General features: G+C 49.7%; 4 protein-coding genes across 4 annotated transcripts in view; 1 reads left to right on the top strand and 3 right to left on the bottom strand.

The window, feature by feature from the left end:
* MMP28 (matrix metallopeptidase 28) overlaps positions 1-1596 on the top strand; it is a 73142-nt gene extending 71546 nt beyond the window's left edge. The window contains exon 13 of the mRNA XM_069089947.1: positions 92-1596. Coding sequence (XP_068946048.1) covers positions 92-1596 — 1505 coding nt within the window. The remainder of the gene's footprint in view (positions 1-91) is intronic.
* The window catches only part of LOC138162618 (protein Wfdc21-like), a 387573-nt gene extending 373591 nt beyond the window's left edge, over positions 1-13982 (bottom strand). The window contains exon 1 of the mRNA XM_069089964.1: positions 13979-13982. The gene's annotated coding sequence lies outside the window, so the exon portion shown is untranslated. The remainder of the gene's footprint in view (positions 1-13978) is intronic.
* TAF15 (TATA-box binding protein associated factor 15) overlaps positions 1-16071 on the bottom strand; it is a 135220-nt gene that overhangs the window by 96546 nt on the left and 22603 nt on the right. The window lies entirely within an intron of this gene.
* On the bottom strand, positions 3313-15630 carry RASL10B (RAS like family 10 member B). Its single transcript, XM_069089962.1, has 4 exons — positions 15352-15630; positions 13069-13431; positions 6986-7110; positions 3313-6180 (listed from the first exon to the last, which is right to left on the bottom strand). The coding sequence occupies exons 2-4, from the start codon at positions 13282-13284 to the stop codon at positions 5910-5912; spliced, it is 612 nt and encodes a 203-aa protein (XP_068946063.1). The 5' UTR covers positions 13285-13431; positions 15352-15630; the 3' UTR covers positions 3313-5909.

Below are 16071 nucleotides of genomic sequence, written 5' to 3'. Positions count from 1 at the left end.
CCCCCATCCCATGAGCAATCACCAGCTGGAGATGTATCCCCCAAATCTCGGTGCTCATTCACTCGACCCCCATCCCATGGGCAATCACCAGCTGGAGATGTATCCCCCCAATCTCAGTGCTCACTGACACAAACTGGCCAGGATTTGCAGCGGGTTCCTTTAGGACAATGGAAAAGCAGATGCTCACCTGAGGCCCCCAGGGGAGGGAGCCCTACCCCCAGGAGCCCCGGAGAGATGGATATCCAAGGAAGGTGGTTCACTGACGCTGCTCTTCAGAGTGTTTCAGCCCCTGAGATGGCTCCTAAAGGGCCACTGGAAAGAGTCCTTTCTGCCCTATCCGGTTCCTCCAATCTATCCAAGCCCTTTATCCTCAGACAATCCCTTCTTGGTGCTGGGAAGCCTTCCTGGGATGAGGCACAAAGAGTCATTGCTTCGCAACCTAAGAACCCTGGAATTGTTCGATCCTCTTCCCCTAGCAAAGGAGTCATCAAGATCCCCATCTGCTCAGCAACCAGTTGCCCACTAACACCAGGAAGGAGTCCCTCAGAATCTGGAAATGGTATCCCAGTTCCAACAACAGAAACAGAGAGAGACTCCACAACCATAAGGGTCAGAGCTGGAGGAAGAAACACCCCTCAGCCCAGAAATGGAAGTCAGTCCCTGGAGGTGAGGTCAAGAGGCCAGGATCAGACACTGGGCACTGTGACAGAAGCTGGAAGACACCAGCCACCCAGGCAGCAGCATGGAAGACAGACATTCACCACTCTGCCCATTGACAAGGCCAAGGAACAGGCATTGTACCAGGGCCTGGAAGATGACATCTTGACCAACATCAAGATGCCAGAGGCCAGAGGGCCCCACCCAGGAGTGATTCCTTGCCCCACAGAGCCCCCAACAATACATATTCCTCGAAGTGGTGTATATGTCCCTCACCCTGGAGCACGGTGGCCAGTGCCTGGGGCTCCTTATGATAGTGTCATTCGAGAACTGGCTCTGGAGCCCCCAGCCCTCCTCAAGGTGGACATGGGTGACTGGGGGATGCACACTCCGGAGCTAGACACAGGCCAAAGCAAATGTGACTCAGAAGGAAAGAGGAGCTTGGAAGGGAATGGGACCAGGAGGAAGGCTGGTGCAGGGGTCAGAGGCACAAAAGTGAGAACACCAGCTCCAAGAGAACAGGAAGGCCAGTCTATGGCTCCACTCCCTGAGACCAATGGCAATGAAGGACCTCAACCCATACCCACCTCGGACTTGGAAAAGTCCAAAGTGCCTACCGGGAAAGGCAAGAGGGTGTTGAAGAAGCCAGAGAGGATACCATCCATTTATAAGCTAAAGTTGAGACCCAAGATCCGACCTCGTCGAGACCACCGTCCAGAAAAGCGCCCCTCCAGGATTCCCACGCCCCTGGCCTATCGCCAGAGCCAAGCCACGGTGCCTCCTACCACCCCTAGGTTGAAGGTTCAGCTGGGTAGTGCAGTGGATGAGGAAGATATCTCCCCATCAGAGATCAGCACTGGCCTGTCCACTGAAAGCCTGGGATCACCACCTGCTGATCCATCCTGGCTCCCACAGGATGATGAGGAGTCTTGGGTCTGAAATGGTATCCAACCTTGGTCACCCCCTCTGCTCAGTGTGTGGAGATGGGGCAGGGAGGAACAAGGGTGGGATATTGCTGACTTTCAGATTTCTGAACCTCCCACCCCACCCCACCCCCAGAAAACGGAAGATTTCCACTCTTTGCCCCAGGGTTTGAGCTAAAAAGTCCAACTTTCAAATATTGCTTCAGTCTGATCCGTTCTGTAGTGCAGAGGACACAAACCCATTTTAGAAGGTGGTAGGGGAAACTGTAACCTAGCATGGCTCCTGTTCCCATCCTCCCACCAAGAGCCATTTCCTGACCTTCTTACCTTTATCTCCAGACCTCTGGATCAAGTCTGAGTTTCCTCTCCCAATTAAATTATTAAAGCTACAGTGTCTCTGAAGCAGGCTGATTCACATGTCCTCTCTCCGAGTTTTTGGCCCCTAACTAATAGGAGGCAAACAGCTTTGTCCCAGGACACTGACATGGGGAGTCACGTTTGCTTCCTCACTTCTTCGTCTTCTGGAGACAGAGAGTACAACCTCCAGTTACCATCTTAGCGTCCTGCCACTATGGCACTGTTGAAAGCCTGCCTCCCTCTTCAGCCTTTGAAGAGGGAAGGACAGAGACTTATTTCTATAGCACCTGAAATTTGCCAAAGACTTTTCTGGATTGCAGCTTTGTGAAACGAGTAGTTCAATGATTTCTCCTATCACACAGTTGAGCATACTGTGGGTCACAAGTGTGAACTAGCTTGCCCATGGTAATGGAGGTAGTCTTGGAGCCAGGACTGGTGCCCAAGCCTCCTGACTCCAAATCCGATGCTCCTCAGAGGGCCCCACACTGCAGGAAGGGGGCTCAGAGACACAACCAAGAGGTGAATGGACCTGTCAAAAACTTGGAAGGGGAAGAGGGTTGGAGTAAATGGGCAGATGAACTTCTCTGTCTAAAAAGAACTGAAGGTCCTCAGGGCAGTTTGGGATGTGGATTTGAGGACCTGTGGGATGATATTTAAAGAACTCAGATCATAAAAATCATTCGGCTTATAAAAAAGGCTATGGACTGGTCTTCTAGGTGGGTCTAAGGAAGAAGAGACGTGCTTGACCTAAACAGGATAAATCCAGGTTAGACATCAGATTCTCACTGGATTTAGGCCTCAACAAGATTTTAAAGATAATCTAACCCAATGTGAAGGAACCCAAGGCCCAGAGAGGTGAAATGATTTTCCTGAGATCACACAGCTAATAAGCTGAGTTGGGATTCGAACCCAGGTTCTAAACCTGATGTCCTTTCCTCTCCAGAGTACTGCTTTATAATAAGTTAGGGGCTGAAGAGTGGAATGGGAAGGAGCAGACTGATTTTGAAAACTAGGAGAAAAGACATCCTTCTGGATCCCTTGGATGAAGTACATGAGTAGGGGATGTCATTCAGATAAAATTCTATCCTATGGTTCGCCTTCTCTTGAAACTATTACTAGCTCACCTATATGGCCCTCTTTAAATACACCATCCTCAAATTTCTGTTCATTGGCTGAGCCCAGAGGCTGGCACCGGCAGCCAGGTGGTCATCTGTTCCTTGGAAAGGGTCTGGGCTCTGGTTCTTCACTCCCTCTGGAAACCTTTGGGCTCCAATAATGAGCCCCTTCCTTTCCTTCCCACCCCCGAGCTATCCGAGCATCACCCTCCTACCAAAGATAGATCCAACGGACTCCTCAGTAAAGAAACAAGGGAAAATGCTCCCTGATTTTTTTTAATCTGACTTCCCATAACATCGCCACAAGCTTTACAGACACTTCCAGACCCTGTGGTCGGAAACCCTGGAGAGGAGGAACAGAGACTGGGGGAGGGGAAAGGGAGTCCAAAAATCCAAAGAAGCAAAAGAAGGTGTGGGAGAATCAGTCAGGAAATACATTCGGATAACTTCCACCAAGGAGGTGTGTGTGAGGGGGGAAACCAAAGGTCTTGGTCCCCCTGCCCCCCTTTTCAGAAGACACACCCATCCAGGGAGGATACATTGGAGCTAGAATGTGACAGGGGCAGCCAAGATATCACTCTTCCTTCCCATCTCCGAGTCCCCTGAATGAGGGGCAGTGATATAAGGGAAGGAAGTTAGGAGGCACTCTCATTTACCCTCCCAGCCACCTGAAGGGGTGGGGAAGGGGAGCCATCTCCTCTGGTTCTGAGGGAGGCTCACAAAGGGAGAGCGACTTGTCTCAGATCGCACAGCATGTCAAGGACTAGAATCTAGGAGGCCCAGATTGCCCAGGGTTAGGGCTATTACAAGTCTCTGTTAACTCTCTAAGGGAGACTGGGGGACCAGCTGGGGAAACAGAATAGCAAACTCCTCCCAACACCCTAGATTCTAATGATAAAGTCACACGTCCCCAGGGCCCTTCCCCATCTCAACCCCATTTGCAAACCTCACCTTGGACCCAATCTATCCTCGTCCTGCAAGCTGAGTTCTCAGGCAGAGTCGACTTCGACACCCCTGGAGAAATGCCATCCCACTGTTTTCCCACTGAGCACAGATTTGTGGGGTTTCACTTATTACATGGTCTACCCCTTGATAGGTGAGACAGCATATATGTGGGGACACAGGATGATTTCTCTCTCCCTCTCTCTGTGTCCCCCAGCTCTGAGAGCCAGCATCCTAGCCCTTACATTATTATTAGTGTCGTTTTCAACATTATTATTGTTATTTCTAAAAAACTGACAGTGATGAGCTCCGGTGACAAGAGGTAGAAATCCGGCCAGAGAGCCGGCAAAAATGGGGAGAGGGTTGAGGCCGCAGTGGGGAAAAAGGGCCAGCCAGAGGGAGGAGGGGAGCTCCCAAATAGACCTCCGTCCCAAGGGGAGGTTGGGGACAAATCTAGGGAGGGAAGGAGGGATCCCCATGCTTATCTCAATTCCTAGTTTTGCTTGTCTGGGATTGGTAGGAGGAGCTAAGTAATCAGAGAGGCAAAGACAGCAGAGAGAATCTGGGCAAATCGAGCCTGTGCCCAGATGTCTGAGGGAGGCCTGCCCGGTTTGCCCTTTCCGTCTTGGGGAGGAGAGGACACGCTCTACCCCACGGTTTGGCCTCCTGGGGGTGAGCCCAGCCACTCTGGGGAGGTTGTCCCATCCATCATCCATGCCCTGCAGGGGACACAGATGTCCCAATTCTAGAAGGGCAAAGGGATGAAGAAATTTATGCCATGGGAAACCTGATCTTGTTTTTGCCTTTTTTTTTTTTGGTTCCAAAATGTCTATTAATTAAAAGTAAAATATTCAAACCAAAGATTGATCTGGCTCTGGGGGTTGGAGGGTCAGGGAAGGGAGTACCTGACAGGTACCAGGCCATCAAGTTAAGGCTGGAAGGTAGGTGAGTTGTGTCTCTGGAGGCTGCTGGGTGGGAAAAGTCTACCTGGAGAGGGAAGGGAGGAGGCAGTTTCACATTTGGAAGTTCTGCCCCCTTGCCCTCTCGCTGACCTGGGACTGCAACCCCATGACCCTAGTCCCAGGGAGGCCACCCGCATTTCTCTGCCCTTTACCCCCTCTGGTGCTGTGCTGAACAGACCTTTGGGATGACCACACAGACACACACAGACCTCAGGCAGGGAGATGGAAGAAGCAAGAGCCCTATGGAAAAGGAGAGTTCAGGGGACTGGGATGGGCAGAAGGTAGACATCTACACAGAAGGAAAGAGGGACAGACAACAGACAGACAGACAGACAGACATGGAGTGGGAAAGCTTTCAACAGGGAAGGATTCTGGAGATGTGACAGCCTTAGGCCAAGGTGGTATGGACTCACCAAAGGGGGGGTTCCCCTCCAACCCTGGACCCCAATCCCAGAGGGCAGCAGAATCTGGGAGGGGGGACTGTTTATAGGCTACGTTGTGGAGTATGGCTGTCCCAGGAAGACAAATGTCAGGGTTGGGAGGGACTAAGGACTGGGGATCCCATAGAGGCTAAGTTATGAAATGCTTCCCTTTCCCCCCTGACTCAAACCAGGGTAGGACAGTAGTCGGGGGTGGGGGGAGTGTAAGTGTGTTTGAGTGTCAGGATGGGCATCAGGCCTGTGCTGGGCTGCAGGTTCAAATCCCCTCCTCATCCCCATCAGCACCCCTTCCAGCTACCTCTGAGGACCCTCCTCCCTACCCCCAAAAGGGACCCTGGCCCTCAGTCCTGTATTGGCCACTTTGGAGAAGGATAGCCGGACAAACAAAATGCCCCACCCTGCCACCCTCAGCTGGCTCTGTTCCCCATTTCTGTCCCTGCCTCCCCCAGTAAGGGGAAGCAACCTTGGTGTGTCCCCCCACCCTGCCCCCGCTCAAGGGGGCAGGGGGGGAGGTCACATGATGGTGCAGCGGTTGCGGCGCAGGGCCCCCTGAAAGCGCAGGGCTGCGTGTACGTGTTTGCATCGGGCGCAGCCCACACTCTTGAGCAGCTCACTGAACAGCAGGAGGATGTGCCAGTTGTACTTGGCCGAACACTCTACGTAGCCACACTTCCACGTCTTCCGAACCAGGTGCGACACGTTCCAGCGCGGGATGACTCGGCCCCGTTGCAGGTCCCGCTTATTCCCCACGATGATGATGGGCGTCTCCGAGGTGCCGATCACCCTGAGTGCCCGGAGTAGAAGACAAGGAGGGTAGGAAAGAGGGAGAGCCCATGGCAGTGGGGAATGGGGAGCAGAGGAGACAAGGAAGAAGGGGAAGGGAAGAGGAAGAAGGGAAGGGCAGGCAAAACCGACTTGGCCTAATCATCTTCATCCACATGCCCCCAACCACTCCTCTAAGGATTCTCAACTGCAATCTTGGACAACTCTCCCTTTAAAAATAAAATAAAGCAGCCAGGAGGGTATGGGGATCAGGAGAGGGATTTTATGTGTTACCCGGATGCCTTCTCCCCTTCCTGTGCAATTTGGAGAGGCTCCGAGGCCCCACCACTCACCCATGGGAAGCCTAGCCCTTTATGTATTGTTCCCAAACTGTCTAGAAATTTTAAAAGAAAAAAGAGAAAAAAAGGGCTGGTTGGGCCTGGAGATGAGGAGTTAGGAAAGGAATGACTGCCAAGGACTAGTTCACTAAGTTAGGACTGAAAGAAAAGTTAACTGGGTCCCTGGAAGCCAGTGGTTGGAAGAAACACTCAACTCATGTGCTCCACCATGAACCTTGGTACCATTGACTATCCTCTCTGGTACTCACAGGAGAGTGTACAGCATTGCTAGAAGAAGTCCTACTAGGGGGTCCTACCCTTTACACCTACAGGAGGGGGAGGAGAAGGCTCCGGCTTTACCCGTCAGGGGAATACATTAAAGTGCTAACGTTACCCCAGGGAATTGTGGAAACCTGGGATGGAAGGGTTCAGCATTGTGTGTGCCCGTGTGTGTGTGTGTGTGTGTGTGTGTGTGTGTGTGTGTCTCACCTTGTCTCCAGGATCTGCTGTCGGATGGTCTTTACATATTCAAAACTGTCAAAGCAGCAGATGTCGTAAACCAAGATGTAGGCGTGGACACTCCGGAGCCCCCTGCAGCAGGCATCTGCCCACTCCTGTAATAGCCATCATGAGAGTAAACAGTGAATCTCTTCATTCTCCATCCCCCATGTTCCCTTTGTTTACTGATGAGGATACCTGCCTCTGAGCCAAGCAGGATGGCCCATTGTCAGGCTGAGCTTAGGCTATTACTGCTCCTCCCAATCTCCCCTGGAAAAGGAAGGCTCCATCCCTGAAGACACTGTCTTTAGGGAGAGCCTAGACCTGGACACCTCTGAAGCTGAGACTTGGCAAGGATAGCAGTGTAGGTGCAGTGGAAAGAACCTCTAAAACCTCTTCCCTCCAGTTCTATATTGGTGAGTTCATGGACCACAAGCTGGAAGTTGGGAGACTTGGATTCATAGAATCACAGGATTTAAAGCTGGAAGAGATGTTAGAGATCACCTAGGCTCTGTCTCTCATTTTACTCAATGATGTTGTTGTTCAGTCATATCCAACTCTCCATGACCTCATCTGGGGTTTTCTCAGCAAAGATACTGGAGCAGTTTGCCAATTCCTTCTTCAGTTCATTTGACAGATGAGAAAACTGAGGCAGACAGGGTAAAGTGACTTGACCAGGGTCACACAGCTAGTAAGTGTCTGAGGCTGGATTTTAACTTAGGACTTCCTGACTCCAGGCTCAGCATTTTATCCACTGTGCCACCTAGCTGCTCCATTACTAAATATTCAAATACTAATGGATATTAGTCATCTGTTTTGATGGGCTCTAGCCCTTCAACAATGCAGACTGAAATCAATTGATACCTGCCCATCCTATGGGACTTTATCTATGTCCATCCTTCAACAAAAAGGATGACTCATAAGTGTTGGAGTCCTTCCTCTATTTCTCTGGATATTAAGAAGTTACCAATGGAACACTGTATGTATCCATCCCTTGTGTCTTCCCCTCAATATTTGACCTCTTTCTAACCTGCAATTGCTTATTAACTTTTATTCTTATTTATATTTGGAGTCCCAAAGTGTATTTATGTTGCAGCCTGATCACCCCCACCATCCTTCATTTTACCAATAAGAAAGTTTGAAGGTCTAGAGAAAGTAAATGACTTGCCTGTTGTCATACAAATAGTATATGGAAGAGTAGAGATTTGAGCTCAGATCTGATTCCAAGTCCATTGCTCTCTCCAAACATAAACCCTCTCATTTTCTTGTCCCAGTTCTGCTGCTGTGTGAGCTTGGACAAATCACTTTCCTCTGCAGCCTCAGTTTCCTCCTCTGTAAAATTAGGGAGTTGGACTGGATGATCCATAACTTCAATTCCAGTCTTTATGTATCAATAATAAATCACTTTCTAGAAAATTTCCATGACTTCCCAGTCCAAAAACAGATTCACTTGCTGTCCATGGTCCTGAAATCAAGTTTTCCCAGCCCAAGATCCAGAATCCCACTCCTTCATCCCTAATATTCACCCTGGTGCTTGAGATTTCAACCTATGGCCCTGGGACATTAATAGAGATGATATATATACTGTTATGCTCGAGGGGTTGGCGAGGCAGCAGACAGGGATGTTAAAGCTGGATGAATTCTAGAATGCTGTAGAGGGCTAAAGCAGGCATAAGGAGGACCCTGGGATAACCCCTGGGGATAAAGCTTAAAGAGAGTTACCTAAAGGAAAGATTAATGGGTTGATACACTAAGATGAATGGATCCCCGTAAAAGGTTGATTGGATTAAACAGCAAATCTGTTAATAGATTAATTAACTAATTACCCGGCAAAGGCAGATGGATTTGCTGGTGTAGTTTGGTGGATCCCCTTGGGAAGGGGATGAGCTCATTGCAGAAGGTCTTACAAGGTGTGGTTATGAAACAAAAAGCAAATCTCTGAGCTTCTCCTTAAAGGGATCATGAGTACCACAGGCCACTGGTATGTAGGGGGAAGTGGGGACACCTCTCCTGATCACTTTGTGAAATTAGCCAGAGGTTGGTGGGAGAAAGGTAGAGAAAAAAAAGGACTATCTTGAAGTTTCTTCTTCATCTCAATTAAGCAAAGGACAAAGGTTTGCTTTGCATTGACTGGGGCAGGGCTTTCAGAAAAATACACCCAACTTGAAATCAGGTAAGATGTGAAGTACCTATTTCAGGAAAAATCTAAACCTTTGGATAGCTGCTCACTCTTTCTAATTTGGACTAAGTTTCAGTGACCCTGAAGATTTTCAGGGGTGGGAGAGGGTGGCAGAATGGAATGTATGTAATAACCTCAACAAAGTTCAACCTGGGGAGCCAGCCACCCTTTTATGTGGGTTTATCCCCATCCCAATCCCGCTGAGGCAAAAGAAACCTGGGGAAGAAGGGATACCAGACACACATTCACCATAAATATAATCAGAGATTGCAAACTGGAAGGGATGTTGGGTGCCATGTATTTCCACCTCTGAAGGTCATAGTGGGGTTCCAGACCCTGTTCTCTGATTCCAAATCCAATATTCTTTCCATTGCTCCCTGATACCTTTCCCACCCTCTTTGCTCTCCCTCTCTGGAAGAGGAAACAGCTGCCTGCCTTCCAGGGTGACAGCTCCACCTCTCCCTTGACTCTTATCTTCCTCCCTTGTGGGGGCCTTCCAGGCTGATCTCCACCCACATCTCCCCAGGGGTGCCTCAGGGGAGAAGAAGAGGAGAAAAACTTCCATAGCCTCCTGATTGGCTAGGCTCTTCCCTCACACCTCCCCCTTCCAGTGGAAACTAAAATGGGAGCAATAGAAGAGGAGATGAAAATCCCCAAGGAAGTTGATTTTCTTCAAACCAGATCCCTATAGATGCCTCAAGTATTTATTTAGAGATTGCTCTGGGGCTGTATTAGTGTAGGAATGATGATATTTGAGTGGGAGGCAAATAGGCAACCCATGCTGGGCTTTGGGACCACTTACAGATCTGCAAGGGAGACACCCTGGATTTCTCTATCTTTGTCACTGATTCCATTAGTTCATTGGGACTGTCATGAAGTTGCCTAACCTCCTTGGGTTCCCTGCCTGTCGGAGGGAAGAAATTGGGAGAAGATTGAGGCCCCATCTTAGGAAATTCAGATAGATACAGATCTAGAGAAGAACTGAACTCAAACGACATTAGCCCAACCATATTTTACAGATGATGAAACTAAGGCCCAGGAAGTTTAAATGACCTGCCCAATGTTCACAGGTACTGTCAATGGTGAGATTTGAACCCAGCTGCTTAGACTCTAAGGCTACTGTCCCTTTTCACTTACCATGTTTCCTTTCAAAATAGATACTATCATTGGTGTAGGCCTCCCTTGATAGGGCTACTCTGATAGAGGAAGAAGCAGGTTTTAAACAGGAGAGACAGACAGACAGACAGACAGAGAGACACAGAGAGACAGAAAGAGACAGAGAGACAGACAGAGAGAGAGAGAGAGAGAGAGAGAGAGAGAGAGAGAGAGAGAGAGAGAGAGAGAGAGAGAGAGAGAGATCTGGTAAACCAGAACTCTAGAACGGAGTGGAATTTTGATGGTGTATCTACGCCTCAGTTTCTTCTTAAAAGCTAATTCTCAACTATATATTTTTTTCTTTTTGGAGGGGAGAGGACAGGGCAATTGGAGTTAAGTGACTTGCCCAAGGTCACACAGCTAGTGTCAAATGTCTGAGGCCATATTTGAACTCAGGTCCTTCTGATTCCAGGGCTAATGCTCTATTCATTGCACCACCTAGCTGCCCAGTTCTCAACTATCCTCTAATCCTCTCCTGTTTTGAAGAGAGGTAGCAATGGACATCTCCTCAAAGTCCAAAAATAAGGAAAAAAATTTTCCCACTTGAGCAGCAAGGTAGTAAGCAGGATCAAAAGCCTCAGAATAAGAGCAAGTTGGTCACTCTGCCTTCTTCAACCCCAAGATGTGGGCTAAAAGTTTTTGTTTATACACTCCTTATTTCAGGAGCCGACCACCACCATTCTTCATGTTTTGCCCTGGTTGAAACTCTTTATCTGCTCTGTCTTATGTCCTTGGCACTGGCATCCTGGCTGATGGAAATGCAGAGATAATGGTGGTTATGAGGCCAGCATGGCTGCCATAAGCCCTGGCTACTGACTTGGGTGGATGGAATGAGTTCTGGGTACCACTCTCTTTGTTTCCCTATCCCAACCTCTGCAGTTTTAGTCAGAGAGGTTGCTATCAGGAGCCAGTCCTTCAGTCCTCTGCATGTCAGGTGACCCCACTGTGTCCTCAAATTTTTCTCTAATCACCTCTAGAAACTGTCTGCAGAGTTGTAAGACTTCCTTAATGAACAAGCCTGCCCCATAGCTCTGTCCCAATACTAATAATAGCTTACATATTATATAAAGGTCTACTTTCACATTCATTATCTCCCTTCCTGTGGGATGTCAGTTGGGACAGGTATAACTTGTCCCAAGAGGGGTGGGGGAAGTAGCAGAAAATGAGGGACTAGGGACAAATCTAGACTCAAAACCCTGGAGGATGTTATCACCAGAAACCAGGGCTATGAAGTGAGGATTCCCAACATCATTCACAGTGGAGTCCAAGAGAGTGGGAAAGTGTCTGGGATGGGGCAAGGAGAAAAGGGATTAGGAAAACTGGGTCAGGGTGGACAGAGCACTGGATTTAAAGTTAAATGACTTGGGTTGGAATCCAGGTCCTCCTAACACTAACCATGTTCAGTTTACTCTTACTATGGGGCTCTTGACCACTCATCGCCTTGCTGCTCAAGTTGGAAAATGAGACTCTAAGCCTTTTCCCATTTTTTCAACTTTGAAGAAATGTTCATTACTACCTCTCTTCAAAAACAAGAGAGGATTAGAAGCTGGTCAGGGATTATCCTTTAAAAAGAAACTGAGGCATAGATGCACCATCAAAGTTCTGTAGCCAAAATAAAATTCTAGATTTCCGGTTTCCAAGGCTCACCTTCACCTAGTAACCTTCACCTATGTTCGATCAAATGACATAATGGGAAAATATGTAAAATACACAATGTAAATATGTATTTCTACATATGTGTACATATACAAGCAACTATTTATACATACGTACAAATTGCTTTGCAAACCTTATCATTATAGAAATTACATTATTACAGAGGCAGGTCCCAGCTCAAATCTCATCTTCTGAAGAAAGCTTTTCCTGGTCCCCCTTAATTCTAATGCCTTCCCTCTGTTGCTTATTTCCCATTTATCCTGTACATAGCTTGTTTGTAAATAACATGTGCAAAAAAAGAGAAAAAAGTAAAAGTAAATAATGTGTGCTTGTTTCTTTCTCATTAGACTGTAGGTTTTTTAAGAGCACAGACTGTCTTTTACCTTTCTTTGTATACCTGGCACTTAGTGCCTGGTGCCTAGTACGAACTTAATAAATATAGATTGACTGAATGATTACTTGGGTTCAATTCTTATTGAAGACTTTTTGACCCTGGGCAAGTCACAACCCCTTAGTGTTCCAGGCAACTCTGAAAGACATAAGCTACAGAGAAGGTTAGGACCAGCATGGGGAGAGGGAGTTAATTCCCTGTGTCAGCGAAATTACAGGTCCAGTTCCTATCCCTATTACTATTAGCTTAACTTGGTCAACTCACGATAAGTCTCAGCTTCCTGCCTTGTAAAAGGAGGAAGTTGGACAAGAAAAGGCAGTGTAGCCCATGAAAAATGTTAGTATTAGTAGGAGTCTGAGGCCTGAGTTCAAATCCTGTTCCATTTACTACTTGTGCAATTTGGAGTAATTAATAAGTTGCCCTTTACAAATACTATTTAGAGCACACAATACCACCCCCTCCACACACACACACACACTCCCCACCCCTCAGCTTTAAAAGGGGATTTAGAATAAACAAAAAAAAAATGGATTTGTCCAGCTCCTAACATGCAATCTGGGGACTGGAACCCCGGTTTTGGTGGATTCTAATGAAAGCAGTCTAGGAAGATAGGGTAGGAGTTAAGTCCAGGGGAAGGTCGAGTTCAAATTCTGCCCCTCCCCAACAGACAAACTAACCACTCTCACTCCCTACCTGCAGCGTGTTGACAGGGAAGGCGCTGATGGGCGGGAAATCTAGGATCTGGAGGTCGTGCACGTGGCCGTTCATGACGACGGCGGGCAGGTAGAGGCGGCGGGCGGTGGTGGGCACGCAGACCTCGCTGAATTCGTTGTAAAGGAACTGGCGTACGATGGCGCTTTTGCCCACGCCTCGCGCTCCCAGCACGGCCACCCGATAGGTGGAGACCATGCCTCCGGCCCCGCTCCGCCTCCGCGTCCTTGCCGCTGCCTCCGGAGGACCCCCCGGGCTGCATATTCCAGGGGCTGGGGGCTCAGCCACCGTCAGCACCGACCATTGCTGTCCCTGCCGGCCTCTGCTCCACGGCTTCCGGCAGGCCTTTAGGGGAAAGAGACCTGGCTCAGACACGTCCTGGTTATTCAGTCGTGTCCGACTCTTCGTGACCCTATTTGGGGTTCTCTTGGCAAAGATGCCCAAGTGATTTGCCATTTCCTCCTCCTGCTCATTTTACAGATGAGGAAACAGAGGCCAACAGGGTTAAGTGACTTGCCCAGGATCACACAGCTAGTAAGTGTCAGATTTGAACTCAGTGCTTCCTGACTCCAGGCACTGCCCCTGGGTCCTGGGAGATTCCCCATCTTCCCTATTCTGGGCAGTTTAAATAAAACTCCCATTCCTTTCCTCTCCCTGCTCTAGGCTTTGGGCAAGATAACCAGGGAGAACCTTAGATGAACTCCATCCAGGTCCTCCACATGTATCTGCATGGCTACATCTGTTTCTATGTTTGGTGGTGCCTAGTTAGTGCAAGCACAGCAGCTATCTTCTAAGCCCATGCTAGATGTCCCCTTAGAGAGGATCCCTGCGGTTCCTTGCAAGTCTGCAGGGCATCCTGATTACTATGTGTGTTCTCAGTGGGTCCTATTCTCTCCATGTACACATGGGTGCTTCAAACCTCATCCCACTCAAGCTGGAGAGGCCAATCAGCTGTTAAAACCTGCCCACATCCTTCTCACCCTTCAGAACCATTCCACATGGTTCCTCCAGACCCAGACACTCAAGGGCACTACAGCTTGGCCAGCAAGCAGCTTCTGTTAGGTTAATTACATAACAAACCATCCCTAGGACTGAAGGAAATCCTGTGAAAGGAGTGAGTAGCTGTAGCTGCAGAGGCCTCACCAAGGGCCCTGGCTGCTGGTTTTTGCCACCATCTGCAGCACACAGTGCAGGACCTGGAGCTTGGAAGGGAGACGCTCAGGCTGTCCCAGGACTGCCTATTCCTGGTTGGTTTTGAGATAGGCCCTGCCTGTCTTTGTGCCTTGATTACTATGTCCCCACTCCACACTCACATCAGAAATGCAGGCATTCTCTTGGGGGCAGGGAAGGAAAGAGGCACTACAGAAGGGCAATAGTATTGGGCTGGGAGAAGAGGGGGAGTAAAGTCCCTAGGCCTTGTCCCAGGAAGCCCAGGTCTGATCTAACCACAGTGCCTTGCCTCTCACTGCCATCACTATGTTGGACCCTACTGGAGTGTGGGGAAGGCAATGGAGTAATCCCACCATCCGCCAATGCCATGTATTTTCCCAAATAGTTCAATCCCAGCCCCCAGAGAGGGGGATAGGGGAGAAGACTGCAGTCTGAAAAAACAGGACTGAGACCTCTGTAAGCCCTCCCAAGGCCTGTGGACTGCAATCAGCCCCAGGAGAAAGAAAGGAACTGACTGAGGGGCTAGCATCTCTTTCCCTGAAGACCCATAGCCTGGCCACCTAAGGAAGGTGAGGGCTAGACAGGGTGTGCCCCAGCCCGGCTATGCACGTTTGGATGTAGGTAAACCTTGGCAGAGGCATTCACATGCCCCTGTCCTGGCCTCAAGCCCAGGAGCCAGGGAGCCAGGTTCTAGTTCCTATAGGCGGTAGCCCAGGCATGGAGGAATCCTTAGTTGCATCCTCTACTTCTACCCCTGCCTCCCTATATAGCGACATTCCCCATCACCTTTCTCAGGGCTATCGGCTTCTCCGCTTCTGTTTCTCTACATCCCACAGATTCTCACCCCCTCCCGCCCCCATCTCTTTTCCCCTCCACCCCAAACACCAGCTCTCTCACGTGGCCCCAGCGCACAGTTTCCCCAGCCCATCGCCACCAGCACCCCCCCGCCCCGGCCCAGCGTCCTTGGCCTTCTCCACCCCCTATGCAGACCCTCACCCCACCACTGCTGGCTCACACCTGGTTCGCCCCCACCCATACATAACAGTATCCTCTCCCCCTCCCTCACCTCCACCCCCGGCCAACTCAGCCGCTTACCCGGGGCCGTCTTAGATGCCCCCAGCCCCGTTGGGCCCAGGGCCGGGGTTCCCCCTGTATCCGGCGCTGTCCCCTCCCCGGCTCCCCGGCTTGGGGGGCAGGGGGGGGTGGGACGCCCTCTACCTGCTGAAATAGGGCAGGGGAAAGGGTGGGGGAAAGGAGATGAGAAGGAAGGTTTTGAGATTGGAGGGGTTGTTTTGGGGGGTTTTTTGTTTTTTGTTTTTTAAATCTCCTGCCCCTTCTCTCCCTCCGGAGCCCGCGTTGCTCGCAGTGGAGGGAGGGAGGAGAGCGGGGGCCGGGCAGGAAGGTTGTGGGGGGGAACCCTGATCTGGGATTCCGCTGGGTCCCTGAGTCTGACACATTCACTCATTCAACCTTTTTTTTTCCCTTGGTCCTTTCTCGGGGGGTGGAGGGGGCATCTTTTTCCCAAGTCCCCTTCCCGATTCCTACTCCTCTACATCCAGTGCGTATTTTTAAGTATAACCATAAGACCCCCTGCCTCCACACACAGACTTGTAAGGACCGGGGGTGGGGCAGTTCCAATGGGTTCTGGGATCAGGTCAGCCCAAGTGGGGGGGGGGTGTAGGAGGGGGCAAGGGAGGAGACTAGCACTAAGGATGAGTTCGCTTTTTTCAGTCCTTACTTCTAGCTCTCCTCTGTTCAAGCGGTCAGCAGGTAGCGACTGTACTCACAACTGTCCTGGACCCTAGGTCTAGGTTT

Source organism: Petaurus breviceps, unplaced genomic scaffold, assembly GCF_028583685.1.
Source record: "Petaurus breviceps papuanus isolate PSGF00001 unplaced genomic scaffold, PetGlider_PUasm1.0 186, whole genome shotgun sequence".
Taxonomy (NCBI): Eukaryota; Metazoa; Chordata; class Mammalia; order Diprotodontia; family Petauridae; genus Petaurus; species Petaurus breviceps.
The sequence above is the reverse complement of the archived record's forward strand: the minus strand, read 5'-3'. Positions and strand labels throughout refer to the sequence as shown.